We start from the raw sequence: 17791 nt of genomic DNA on the forward strand, positions 1-17791 counted from the left end.
TTAACTCTGGGGCGGGTGAATAGATACATATTAACCCTGGGGGGGGGGGGTGAATAGATACATATTAACCCTGGGGGGGTGAATAGATACATATTAACCCTGGGGGGGGGGTGAATAGATACATATTAACCCTGGGGGGGGGGGGGTGAATAGATACATATTAACCCTGGGGGGGGTGAATAGATACATATTAACCCTGGGGGGGGGGGGTGAATAGATACATATTAACCCTGGGGGGGGGGAGTGAATAGATACATATTAACCATGGACTCTGTGTCTCTCCCTATAGGTTACCTTGGGAGATATTAATAGATACATATTAACCCTGGACTCTGTGTCTCTCCCTATAGGTTGCCTTGGGGGATTTCCGTCACTCTCGTCAGGAGATTGAGGCTCTGTCCATTGTGAAGATGAAGGAGCTAACCAGGATGTATTCTAAGAAAGACAACACAGAGGCAGACAGCTGGAGGGCTGTGGCTCAGGATGTCTGGGACACCGTGGGGATAGGGGAGGACAGGAGGGAGGAGGTGGAGGAGGGAGGAGGAGGGGCAGGGCCTGGGGGTGTGTACGACCTGAAGGCTCATATTGATAGGCTGACGGATGTTCTACAGGAAGTAAAGATTCAGAATAATATGAAGGTATGTCTCTCTTTTTATGGACTCCTCAATTAGTGTCAGCTGCTTGCTGTTGTGCTGTGCTATTTTGGTACTGATTGTACGTTTATAGACTTTTAAAGTCTCACAGTAATCTCTCTCATCTCTCTCTGTGTGTGTCTCTGTGTGTCTCCCTCTCTCTCTCTCTGTCACTCTGTCTCTCTCTCTGTGTGTCTGTCTCTCTCTGTCTGTTTCTCTCTCTGTCACTCTGTCTCTCTGTCTGTCTCTCTCTGTCTCTCTCTCTCTGTCTGTTTCTCTCTCTGTGTCTGTCTCTCTGTCTGTCTCTGTCTGTCTCTCTCTGTCTCTCTCTCTCTCTGTCTGTCTCTCTCTCTTTCTGTGTCTAATTGTGATTGGTTGTGATTCTGATTCTAATTGTGATTGGTTGTGATTCTGATTCTAATTGTGATTGGTTGTGATTCTGATTCTAATTGTGATTGGTTGTGATTCTGATTCTAATTGTGATTGGTTGTGATTCTGATTCTAATTGTGATTGGTTGTGATTCTGATTCTAATTGTGATTGGTTGTGATTCTGATTCTAATTGTGATTGGTTGTGATTCTGATTCTAATTGTGATTGGTTGTGATTCTGATTCTAATTGTGATTGGTTGTGATTCTGATTCTAATTGTGATTGGTTGTGATTCTGATTCTAATTGTGATTGGTTGTGATTCTGATTGTGATTGGTTGTGATTCTGATTCTAATTGTGATTGGTTGTGAAGGATGAAGAGATCAAAGCTCTGAGAGACAGGATGGTCAAGATGGAGAGCATTATACCTACTGGACAGGTAGAGAGACACACTGCACACCACACTTTAAAGGATTTTTATTCAACCTTTATTTAACTTCAATTTAACAAGTCAGTTAAGAACAAATTATTATTTACCAAAAGGCCTCCTGTGGGGACGGGGTTGGGATTCAAATACAATATAATACAATATCAATATAGGACAAATCACACATCACGACAAGAGAGACACCACAACACTACATAAAGAGAGACACCACAACACTACATAAAGAGAGACAACACTACATAAAGAGAGTCACCACAACACTACATAGAGAGAGACACCACAACACTACATAAAGAGAGACACCACAACACTACATAAAGAGAGACACCACATCACTACATAGAGACACCACAACACTACATAAAGAGAGACACCACAACACTACATAAAGAGAGACACCACAACACTACATAAAGAGAGACAACACTACATAAAAGAGAGACACTACAACACTAAAGAGAGACACCACAACACTACATAAAGAGAGTCCTAAGACACCACAACACTACATAAAGAGAGACACCACAACACTACATAAAGAGAGACACCACAACACTACATAAAGAGAGACACCACAACACTACATAAAGAGAGTCACCACAACACTACATAAAGAGAGACACCACAACACTACATAAAGAGAGTCCTAAGACACCACAACACTACATAAAGAGAGACACCACAACACTACATAAGAGAGACACCACAACACTACATAAAGAGAGACACCACAACACTACATAAAGAGAGACACCACAACACTACATAAAGAGACACCACAACACTACATAAAGAGAGACACCACAACACTACATAAAGAGAGTCACCACAACACTACATAAAGAGAGACACCACAACACTACATAAAGAGAGACACCACAACACTACATAAAGAGAGACACCACAACACTACATAAAGAGAGACACCACAACACTACATAAAGAGAGACACCACAACACTACATAAAGAGAGACACCACAACACTACATAAAGAGAGACAACACAACACTACATAAAGAGAGTCACCACAACACTACATAAAGAGAGACACCACAACACTACATAAAGAGAGACACCACAACACTACATAGAGACACCACCAACACTACATAAAGAGACACCACAACACTACATAAAGAGAGACACCACAACACTACATAGAGACACCACAACACTACATAAAGAGAGTCACCACAACACTACATAAAGAGAGACACCACAACACTACATAAAGAGAGACACCACAACACTACATAAAGAGAGTCACCACAACACTACATAAAGAGAGTCGCCACAACACTACATAAAGAGAGTCACCACAACACTACATAAAGAGGGACAACACTACATAAAGAGAGACACCACAACACTACATAAAGAGAGTCCTAAGACACCACAACACTACATAAAGAGAGTCACCACAACACTCATAAAGAGAGACACCACAACACTACATAAAGAGAGACACCACAACACTACATAAAGAGAGACACCACAACACTACATAAATTGAGACACCACAACACTACATAAAGAGAGACACCACAACACTACATAAAGAGGGACACCACAACACTACATAAAGAGAGTCCTAAGACACCACAACACTACATAAATTGAGACACCACAACACTACATAAATTGAGACACCACAACACTACATAAAGAGAGACACCACAACACTACATAAAGAGAGACACCACAACACTACATAAAGAGACACCACAACACTACATAAAGAGAGACACCACAACACTACATAAAGAGGGACACCACAACACTACATAAAGAGAGTCCTAAGACACCACAACACTACATAAAGAGAGACACCACAACACTACATAAAGAGAGTCCTAAGACACCACAACACTACATAAAGAGGGACACCACAACACTACATAAAGAGAGACACCACAACACTACATAGAGACACCACAACACTACATAAAGAGAGACACCACAACACTACATAAAGAGAGACACCACAACACTACATAAAGAGGGACACCACAACACTACATAAAGAGAGTCCTAAGACACCACAACACTACATAAAGAGAGACACCACAACACTACATAAAGAGAGACAACACAACACTACATAAAGAGAGACACCACAACACTACATAAAGAGAGTCCTAAGACACCACAACACTACATAAAGAGGGACACCACAACACTACATAGAGTCCTAAGACACCACAACACTACATAAAGAGGGACACCACAACACTACATAAAGAGAGACACCACAACACTCATAAAGAGAGACACCACAACACTACATAAAGAGAGACACCACAACACTACATAGAGACCCACAACACTACATAAAGAGAGACACCACAACACTACATAAAGAGACAACACAACACTACATAGAGACACCACAACACAACATAAAGAGAGACAACACAACACTACATAAAGAGAGACAACACAACACTACATAAAGAGACACCACAACACTACATAAAGAGAGACACCACAACACTACATAAAGAGAGTCACCACAACACTACATAAAGAGAGACACCACAACACTACATAAAGAGAGACACCACAACACTACATAAAGAGAGACACCACAACACTACATAAAGAGAGACACCACAACACTACATAAAGAGAGACACCACAACACTACATAAAGAGAGACACCACAACACTACATAAAGAGAGACAACACAACACTACATAAAGAGAGTCACCACAACACTACATAAAGAGAGACACCACAACACTACATAAAGAGAGACACCACAACACTACATAGAGACACCACAACACTACATAAAGAGACACCACAACACTACATAAAGAGAGACACCACAACACTACATAGAGACACCACAACACTACATAAGAGAGTCACCACAACACTACATAAAGAGAGACACCACAACACTACATAAAGAGAGACACCACAACACTACATAAAGAGAGTCACCACAACACTACATAAAGAGAGTCGCCACAACACTACATAAAGAGAGTCACCACAACACTACATAAAGAGGGACAACACTACATAAAGAGAGACACACAACACTACATAAAGAGAGTCCTAAGACACCACAACACTACATAAGAGAGTCACCACAACACTCATAAAGAGAGACACCACAACACTACATAAAGAGAGACACCACAACACTACATAAAGAGAGACACCCAACACTACATAAATTGAGACACCACAACACTACATAAAGAGAGACACCACAACACTACATAAAGAGGGACACCACAACACTACATAAAGAGAGTCCTAAGACACCACAACACTACATAAATTGAGACACCACAACACTACATAAATTGAGACACCACAACACTACATAAAGAGAGACACCACAACACTACATAAAGAGAGACACCACAACACTACATAAAGAGACACCACAACACTACATAAAGAGAGACACCACAACACTACATAAGAGGGACACCACAACACTACATAAAGAGAGTCCTAAGACACCACAACACTACATAAAGAGAGACACCACAACACTACATAAAGAGAGTCCTAAGACACCACAACACTACATAAAGAGGGACACCACAACACTACATAAAGAGAGACACCACAACACTACATAGAGACACCACAACACTACATAAAGAGAGACACCACAACACTACATAAAGAGAGACACCACAACACTACATAAAGAGGGACACCACAACACTACATAAAGAGAGTCCTAAGACACCACAACACTACATAAAGAGAGACACCACAACACTACATAAAGAGAGACAACACAACACTACATAAAGAGAGACACCACAACACTACATAAAGAGAGTCCTAAGACACCACAACACTACATAAAGAGGGACACCACAACACTACATAGAGTCCTAAGACACCACAACACTACATAAAGAGGGACACCACAACACTACATAAAGAGAGACACCACACACTCATAAAGAGAGACACCACAACACTACATAAAGAGAGACACCACAACACTACATAGAGACACCACAACACTACATAAAGAGAGACACCACAACACTACATAAAGAGACAACACAACACTACATAGAGACACCACAACACAACATAAAGAGAGACAACACAACACTACATAAAGAGAGAACAACACAACACTACATAAAGAGACACCACAACACTACATAAAGAGAGACACCACAACACTACATAAAGAGAGACAACACTACATAAAGAGACACCACAACACTACATAAAGAGAGACACCACAACACTACATAAAGAGAAACACCACAACACTACATAAAGAGAGTCCTAAGACAACACAACACTACATAAAGAGAGACACCACAACACTACATAAGGAGAGACACCACAACACTACATAAAGAGACACCACAACACTACATAAAGAGAGACACCACAACACTACATAAAGAGAGTCCTAAGACAACACAACACTACATAAAGAGAGACACCACAACACTACATAAAGAGAGACACCACAACACTACATAAAGAGAGACAACACAACACTACATAAAGAGAGTCCTAAGACACCACAACACTACATAAAGAGAGTCCTAAGACACCACAACACTACATAAAGAGAGACACCACAACACTACATAAAGAGAGACACACAACACTACATAAAGAGAGACACCACAACACTACATAAAGAGAGACACCACAACACTACATAAAGAGAGACACCACAACACTACATAAAGAGAGACACCCACAACACTACATAAAGAGAGACACCACAGCACTACATAAAGAGAGACACCACAACACTACATAAAGAGAGACACCACAACACTACATAAAGAGAGACACCACAACACTACATAAAGAGAGACAACACAACACTACATAAAGAGAGACACCACAACACTACATAAGAGAGACACCACAACACTACATAAAGAGAGACACACTACATAAAGAGAGACACCACAAACACTACATAAAGAAGATACACCACAACACTACATAAAGAGAGACACCACAACACTACATAAAGAGACACAGCACAACACTACATAAAGAGAGAGAACACAAACACTACACAAGAGAGACACCACAACACTACATAAAGAGACACAACAAACACTACATAAAGAGAGACAACACTACATAAAGAGAGAAAACACTACATAAAGAGAGTCCTAAGACACCACAACACTACATAAAGAGAGACACCACAACACTACATAAAGAGAGACACCACAACACTACATAAAGAGAGTCCTAAGACAACACAACACTACATAAAGAGAGACAACACAACACTACATAAAGAGAGACACCACAACCAACATAAAGAGAGACACCACAACACTACATAAAGAGAGACACCACAACACTACATGAAGAGACGCAACAAACACTACATAAAGAGAGACAACACAACACTACATAAAGAGAGACACCACAACACTACATAAAGAGAGTCCTAAGACACCACAACACTACATAAAGAGAGACACCACAAACACTACATAAAGAGAGACACCACAACACTACATAAAGAGAGACACCACAACACTACATAAAGAGAGACAACACTACATAAAGAGAGACACCACAACACTACATAAGAGAGGACACCACAACACTACATAAAGAGAGACACCACAACACTACATAAAGAGAGACAACACTACATAAAGAGAGACACCACAACACTACATAAAGAGAGACAACCCCCTACATAAAGAGAGACACCACAACCCTACATAAAGAGAGACACCACAACACTACATAAAGAGAGACACCACAAACACTACATAAAGAGACACAACACAACACTACATAAAGAGAGACAAACACTACACAGAGACACCACAACACTACATAAAGAGACACAACACAACACTACATAAAGAGAGTCACCACAACACTACATAAAGAGAGGACAACACTACATAAAGAGAGACACCACAACACTACATAAAGAGAGACACCACAACACTACATAAAGAGAGACACCACAACACTACATAAAGAGAGACAACACTACATAAAGAGAGACACCACAACACTACATAAAGAGATACAACACAACACTACATAAAGAGAGACAACACAACACTACACAAAGAGAGACACCACAACACTACATAAAGAGACACAACACAACACTACCTAAAGAGAGTCACCACAACACTACATAAAGAGAGACAACACTACATAAAGAGAGTCACCACAACACTACATAAAGAGAGACACCACAACACTACATAAAGAGAGTCCTAAGACAACACAACACTACATAAAGAGAGACACCACAACACTACATAAAGAGAGACAACACAACACTACATAAAGAGAGACAACACTACATAATGAGAGACAACACAACACTACACAAAGAGAGACACCACAACACTACATAAAGAGACACAACACAACACTACCTAAAGAGAGTCACCACAACACTACATAAAGAGAGACAACACTACATAAAGAGAGTCACCACAACACTACATAAAGAGAGACACCACAACACTACATAAAGAGAGTCCTAAGACAACACAACACTACATAAAGAGAGACACCACAACACTACATAAAGAGAGACACCACAACACTACATAAAGAGAGACACCACAACACTACATAAAGAGAGACACCACAACACTACATAAAGAGAGACACCACAACACTACATAAAGAGAGACAACACAACACTACATAAAGAGAGACACCACAACACTACATAAAGAGAAAACACCACAACACTACATAAAGAGAGTCCTAAGACAACACAACAATACATAAAGAGAGACACCACAACACTACATAAGGAGAGACACCACAACACTACATAAAGAGACACCACAACACTACATAAAGAGAGACACCACACACTACATAAAGAGAGTCCTAAGACAACACAACACTACATAAAGAGAGACACCACAACACTACATAAGAGAGACACCACAACACTACATAAAGAGAGACAACACAACACTACATAAGAGAGACACCACAACACTACATAAAGAGAGTCCTAAGCACCACAACACTACATAAAGAGAGACACCACAACACTACATAAAGAGAGACACCACACCACTACATAAAGAGAGACACCACAACACTACATAAAGAGAGACACCACAACACTACATAAAGAGAGGACACCACAACACTACATAAAGAGAGACACCACAACACTACATAAAGAGAGACACCACAACACTACATAAAGAGAGACACTCACAGCCACTACATAAAGAGAGACACCACAACACTACATAAAGAGAGACACCACAACACTACATAAAGAGAGACACCACAACACTACATAAAGAGAGACAACACAACACTACATAAGAGAGACACCACAACACTACATAAAGAGAGGACAACACTACATAAAGAGAGACACCCAACACTACATAAAGAGAGACACCACAACACTACATAAAGAGAGACACCACAACACTACATAAAGAGAGACACCACAACACTACATAAAGAGACACAGCACAACACTACATAAAGAGAGAGAACACAACACTACACAAAGAGACACACCACAACACTACATAAAGAGACACAACACAACACTACATAAAGAGAGACAACACTACATAAAGAGAGACAACACTACATAAAGAGAGTCCTAAGACACCACAACACTACATAAAGAGAGACACCACAACACTACATAAAGAGAGACACCACAACACTACATAAAGAGAGTCCTAAGACAACACAACACTACATAAAGAGAGACAACACAACACTACATAAAGAGAGACACCACAACACAACATAAAGAGAGACACCACAACACTACATAAAGAGAGACACCACAACACTACATGAAGAGACGCAACACAACACTACATAAAGAGAGACAACACAACACTACATAAAGAGAGACACCACAACACTACATAAAGAGAGTCCTAAGACACCACAACACTACATAAAGAGAGACACCACAACACTACATAAAGAGAGACACCACAACACTACATAAAGAGAGACACCACAACACTACATAAAGAGAGACAACACTACATAAAGAGAGACACCACAACACTACATAAAGAGAGACACCACAACACTACATAAAGAGAGACACCACAACACTACATAAAGAGAGACAACACTACATAAAGAGAGACACCACAACACTACATAAAGAGAGACAACACTACATAAAGAGAGACACCACAACCCTACATAAAGAGAGACACCACAACACTACATAAAGAGAGACACCACAACACTACATAAAGAGACACAACACAACACTACATAAAGAGAGACAACACAACACTACACAGAGACACCACAACACTACATAAAGAGACACAACACAACACTACATAAAGAGAGTCACCACAACACTACATAAAGAGAGACAACACTACATAAAGAGAGACACCACAACACTACATAAAGAGAGACACCACAACACTACATAAAGAGAGACAACACTACATAAAGAGAGACACCACAACACTACATAAAGAGATACAACACAACACTACATAAAGAGAGACAACACAACACTACACAAAGAGAGACACCACAACACTACATAAAGAGACACAACACAACACTACATAAAGAGAGTCACCACAACACTACATAAAGAGAGACACCACAACACTACATAAAGAGAGTCACCACAACACTACATAAAGAGAGACACCACAACACTACATAAAGAGAGTCCTAAGACAACACAACACTACATAAAGAGAGACACCACAACACTACATAAAGAGAGACAACACAACACTACATAAAGAGAGACAACACTACATAATGAGAGACACCACAACACTACATAAAGAGAGTCCTAAGACAACACAACACTACATAAAGAGAGACACCACAACACTACATAAAGAGAGACACCACAACACTACATAAAGAGAGACACCACAACACTACATAAAGAGAGACACCACAACACTACATAAAGAGAGACACCACAACACTACATAAAGAGAGACAACACAACACTACATAAAGAGAGACACCACAACACTACATAAAGAGAGACACCACAACACTACATAAAGAGAGACAGCACAACACTACACAAAGAGAGACACCACAACACTACATAAAGAGAGACACCACAACACAACATAAAGAGAGACACCACAACACTACATGAAGAGAGTCCTAAGACACCACAACACTACATAAAGAGAGACACCACAACACTACATAAAGAGAGACACCACAACACTACATAAAGAGAGACACCACAACACTACATAAAGAGAGACAACACAACACTACATAAAGAGACACCACAACACTACATAAAGAGAGACCACAACACTACATAAAGAGAGACACCACAACACTACATAAAGAGAGACACCACAACACTACATAAAGAGAGACAACACAACACTACATAAAGAGAGACAACACAACACTACATAAAGAGAGACCACAACACTACATAAAGAGAGACCACAACACTACATAAAGAGAGACACCACAACACAACATAAAGAGAGACACCACAACACTACATAAAGAGAGTCCTAAGACACCACAACACTACATAAAGAGAGACACCACAACACTACATAAAGAGAGACACCACAACACTACATAAAGAGAGACACCACAACACTACATAAAGAGAGACACCACAACACTACATAATGAGAGACACCACAACACTACATAAAGAGAGACACCACAACACTACATAAAGAGAGACACCACAACACTACATAAAGAGACACCACAACACTACATAAAGAGAGACACCACAACACTACATAAAGAGAGACACCACAACACTACATAAAGAGAGTCCTAAGACAACACAACACTACATAAAGAGAGACACCACAACACTACATAAAGAGAGACACCACACCACTACATAAAGAGACACCACAACACTACATAAAGAGAGTCCTAAGACAACACAACACTACATAAAGAGAGACACCACAACACTACATAAAGAGAGACACCACAACACTACATAAAGAGAGACAACACAACACTACATAAAGAGAGTCCTAAGACACCACAACACTACATAAAGAGAGTCCTAAGACACCACAACACTACATAAAGAGAGACACCACAACACTACATAAAGAGAGACACCACAACACTACATAAAGAGAGACACCACAACACTACATAATGAGAGACACCACAACACTACATAAAGAGAGACACCACAACACTACATAAAGAGAGACACCACAACACTACATAAAGAGAGACACCACAACACTACATAAAGAGAGACACCACAGCACTACATAAAGAGAGACACCACAGCACTACATAAAGAGAGACACCACAACACTACATAAAGAGAGACACCACAACACTACATAAAGAGAGACACCACAACACTACATAAAGAGAGACACCACAACACTACATAAAGAGAGACAACACTACATAAAGAGAGACACCACAACACTACATAAAGAGAGACACCACAACACTACATAAAGAGAGACACCACAACACTACATAAAGAGACACAGCACAACACTACATAAAGAGAGAGAACACAACACTACACAAAGAGAGACACCACAACACTACATAAAGAGACACAACACAACACTACATAAAGAGAGACAACACTACATAAAGAGAGTCCTAAGACACCACAACACTACATAAAGAGAGACACCACAACACTACATAAAGAGAGACACCACAACACTACATAAAGAGAGTCTTAAGACAACACAACACTACATAAAGAGAGACAACACAACACTACATAAAGAGAGGCAACACTACATAATGAGAGACACCACAACACTACATAAAGAGAGACACCACAACACTACATAAAGAGAGTCCTAAGACAACACAACACTACATAAAGAGAGACAACACAACACTACATAAAGAGAGACACCACAACACAACATAAAGAGAGACACCACAACACTACATAAAGAGAGACACCACAACACTACATGAAGAGACGCAACACAACACTACATAAAGAGGGACAACACAACACTACATAAAGAGAGTCCTAAGACACCACAACACTACATAAAGAGAGACACCACAACACTACATAAAGAGAGACACCACAACACTACATAAAGAGAGACACCACAACACTACATAAAGAGAGACAACACAACACTACATAAAGAGAGTCCTAAGACACCACAACACTACATAAAGAGAGTCCTAAGACACCACAACACTACATAAAGAGAGACACCACAACACTACATAAAGAGAGACACCACAACACTACATAAAGAGAGACACCACAACACTACATAAAGAGAGACACCACAACACTACATAAAGAGAGACACCACAACACTACATAAAGAGAGACACCACAACACTACATAAAGAGAGACACCACAACACTACATAAAGAGAGACACCACAACACTACATAAAGAGAGACACCACAACACTACATAAAGAGAGACACCACAACACTACATAAAGAGAGACACCACAACACTACATAAAGAGAGACACCACAACACTACATAAAGAGAGACACCACAACACTACATAAAGAGAGACAACACTACATAAAGAGAGACACCACAACACTACATAAAGAGAGACACCACAACACTACATAAAGAGAGACACCACAACACTACATAAAGAGACACAGCACAACACTACATAAAGAGAGAGAACACAACACTACACAAAGAGACACCACAACACTACATAAAGAGACACAACACAACACTACATAAAGAGAGACAACACTACATAAAGAGAGTCCTAAGACACCACAACACTACATAAAGAGAGACACCACAACACTACATAAAGAGAGACACCACAACACTACATAAAGAGAGTCTTAAGACAACACAACACTACATAAAGAGAGACAACACAACACTACATAAAGAGAGGCAACACTACATAATGAGAGACACCACAACACTACATAAAGAGAGACACCACAACACTACATAAAGAGAGTCCTAAGACAACACAACACTACATAAAGAGAGACAACACAACACTACATAAAGAGAGACACCACAACACAACATAAAGAGAGACACCACAACACTACATAAAGAGAGACACCACAACACTACATGAAGAGACGCAACACAACACTACATAAAGAGGGACAACACAACACTACATAAAGAGAGACACCACAACACTACATAAAGAGAGTCCTAAGACACCACAACACTACATAAAGAGAGACACCACAACACTACATAAAGAGAGACACCACAACACTACATAAAGAGAGACACCACAACACTACATAAAGAGAGACAACACTACATAAAGAGGAGACACCACAACACTACATATAAGAGAGACACCACAACACTACATAAAGAAGCCAACACTACATAAAGAGAGACACCACAACCCTACATAAGAGAGAGACACCACAACACTAACTAAAGGAGAGACACCACAACACTACATAAAGAGACACAACACAACACTACATAAAGAGAGACAAACACAACACTACACAAAGAGAGACACAAACACTACATATTAAGAGAGACACCACACAACACTACATAAAGAGAGACACCACAACACTACATAAAGAGAGACACACAACACTACATAAAGAGAGACAACACTACATAGAGACACAACAAACACTACATAAAGAGAGACAACACTACATAAAGAGAGACCACCACACCTACATAAAGAGAGACACCACAACACTACATAAAGAGAGACACCACAACACTACATAAAGAGACAACACAACACTACATAAAGAGAAGACAAACACAACACTACACAAAAGAGAGAGACACCACAACACTACATAAAGAGACACAACACAACACTACAAAGAGAGAGGACAACACACACATAAGGAGAGTCACCACAACACTACATAAAGAGAGACACCACAACACTACATAAAGAGAGACAACACAACACTACATAAAGAGAGACAACACTACATAAAGAGAGACAACACAACACTACATAAGAGAGTCCTAAGACAAACACACACTACATAAAGAGAGACACCACAAACACTACATAAAGAAGACACCACAAACAACATAAAGAGAGACAACACAACACTACATAAAGAGAGACACCCACAACATACTAATAAAGAGAGACCCACAACACTACATAAAGAGAGACAACCAACACACATAAAAGAGAGACACCACAACACTACATAAAAGAGAGACACCACAACAACACTACATATAAAGAGAGACAGACAACACTACATAAAGAGAGACACCACAACACTACATAAAGAGAGAACACAAACACTACAATAAGAGAGAGACACCACAACACTACATAAAGAGAGACACCACAAACTACATAAAGAGAGACAACAACACTACATAGAGAGACACCACAACACTACATAAAGAGAGACAACACTACTAAGAGAGAGACACCACAACCCTACATAAAGAGAGACACCCACAACACTACATAAAGAGAGACACCACAACACTACATAAAGAGACACAACACAACACTACATAAAGAGAGACAACACAACACTACACAAAGAGAGACACCAAACAACATAAAGAGACACACACAACACTACATAAAGAGAGACAACACTACATAAAGAGAGTCACACAACACTACATAAAGAAGAGAGACACCCAACACTACATAAAGAGAGACACACAACACTACATAAAGAGAGACAAACACTACATAAAGAGAGACACCACAACCACTACATAAAGAGAGTCCTAAAGAACAACACAAACACTACATAGAGAGAGACACCACAACACTACATAAATAGAGACACCAACAACACAACATAAAGAGAGACACCACAACACTACATAAAGAGAGACACCACAACACTACATAAAGAGAGACACCACAACACTACATAAAGAGAGACAACACAACACTACATAAAGAGAGACACCACAACATACATAAAGAGAGACACCACAACACTACATAAAGAGGACAGCACACACTACACAAAGAGAGACACCCACAACACTACATAAAGAGAGACACCACAACACAACATAAAGAGAGACACCACAACACAACATAAAGAGAGACACCACAACACTACATAAAGAGAGTCCTAAGACACCACAACACTACATAAAGAGAGACACCACAACACTACATAAAGAGAGACACCACAACACTACATAAAGAGAGACCAACACAACACTACATAAAGAGACACACAACACTACATAAAGAGAGACCCACAACACTACATAAAGAGAGACAACCACAACACTACATAAGAGAGACAACACAACACTACATAAAGAGACACCACAACACCTACATAAAGAGAGACCCAAACACTACATAAAGAGAGACACCACAACAACATAAAGAGAGACAACACACAAACTACATAAAGAGAGTCCTAAGACACCACAACACTACATAAAGAGAGAAACCACAACACTACATAAAGAGAGACACCACAACACTACATAAAGAGAGACCTAAGACAACACAACACTACATAAAGAGAGACACCACAACACTACATAGAGTCCTAAGACACCACAACACTACATAAAGAGAGACACCACAACACTACATAAAGAGAGACACCACAACACTACATAAAGAGAGACACCAAACACTACATAAAGAGAGACACCAAACACTACATAAAGAGACACACACTACATAAAGAGAGACACCACAACACTACATAAAGAGAGACACACAACACTACATAAAGAGAGACACCACAACACTACATAAAGAGAGACTAAGACACCACAACTACATAAAGAGAGACAAACAAACACTACATAGAGACACCACAACACTACATAAAGAGAGACACCACAACACTACATAAAGAGAGACACCAAAACACTACATAAAGAGAGACACCACAACACTACATAAAGAGAGACACCACAACACTACATAAGAGAGACACCCAACACTACATAAAGAGAGACACCCAACACTACATAAAGAGAGACACCACAACACTACATAAAGAGAGACACCACAACACTACATAAAGAGAGACAACACAACATACATAAAGAGAGACACCACAACACTACATAAAGAGAGACACCACAACACTACATAAAGAGAGACAGACAACACTACATAAAGAGAGACACCACAACACTACATAAAGAGAGACACCACAACACTACATAAAGAGAGACACCACAACACTACATAAAGAGACACAACACAACACTACATAAAGAGAGACAACACTACATAAAGAGAGTCCTAAGACACCACACAACACTACATAAAGAGAGACACCACAACACTACATAAAGAGAGACACCACAACACTACATAAAGAGAGTCCTAAGACAACACAACACTACATAAAGAGAGACAACACAACACTACATAAAGAGAGACACCACAACACTACATAAAGAGAGACACCACACACTACATAAGAGAGACACCACAACACTACATGAGAGAGCAACACAACACTACATAAAGAGAGACAACACAACACTACATAAAGAGAGACACCACAACACTACATAAAGAGAGTCTAAGACACCAAAACACTACATAAAGAGAGACACCACAACACTACATAAAGAGAGACACCACAAACACTACTACAAAAGAGACACCACAACACTACATAAAAAGAGAGACAACACTACATAAAGAGAGACACCACAACACTACATAAAGAGAGACACCACAACACTACATAAAGAGACACCCACAACACTACATAAAGAGAGACACAACACTACATAAAGAGAGACACCACAACACTACATAAAGAGAGACAACACTACATAAAGAGAGACACCAACCCTACATAAAGAGAGACACCCACAACACTACATAAAGAGAGACACCACAACATACATAAAGAGAGACAACACAACACTACACAGAGACACCACAACACTACATAAGAGAGACACAACACAACACTACATAAAGAGAGACACCACAACACTACATAAAGAGAGACAAAACACTACATAAAGAGAGACACCACAACACTACATAAAGAGAGACAACCACAACACTACATAAAGAGAGACCACCACTACATAAAGAGAGACACCCAACACTACATAAAGAGAGATACAACACCTACATAAAGAGAGACAACACAACAATACAAAAAGAGACAACCACAACACTACATAAGAGACAAAACACAACACTACCTAAAGAGAGTCACCACAACACTAAATATAAAGAGAGACAACACTACATAAAGAGAGTCACCACAACACTACATAAAGAGAGACACCACAAAACTACATAAAGAGAGTCCATAAGACAACACAACACTACATAAAGAGAGACAAGAGAGACACACAACACTACATAAAGAGAGACCACACAACACTACATAAAGAGAGACAAACACTACAT

General features: G+C 39.7%; 1 protein-coding gene across 1 annotated transcript in view; it reads left to right on the forward strand.

Annotated features, from left to right (window-relative positions):
* Nucleotides 1–17791, forward strand: part of kif1ca (kinesin family member 1C, a) — a 134924-nt gene that overhangs the window by 97117 nt on the left and 20016 nt on the right. Inside the window, 2 exon segments of the mRNA XM_031791496.1 lie at nt 351–638; nt 1374–1439. Coding sequence (XP_031647356.1) covers nt 351–638; nt 1374–1439 — 354 coding nt within the window.

Source organism: Oncorhynchus kisutch, linkage group LG16 (genome assembly GCF_002021735.2).
Source record: "Oncorhynchus kisutch isolate 150728-3 linkage group LG16, Okis_V2, whole genome shotgun sequence".
In the NCBI taxonomy this organism is placed as follows: domain Eukaryota; kingdom Metazoa; phylum Chordata; class Actinopteri; order Salmoniformes; family Salmonidae; genus Oncorhynchus; species Oncorhynchus kisutch.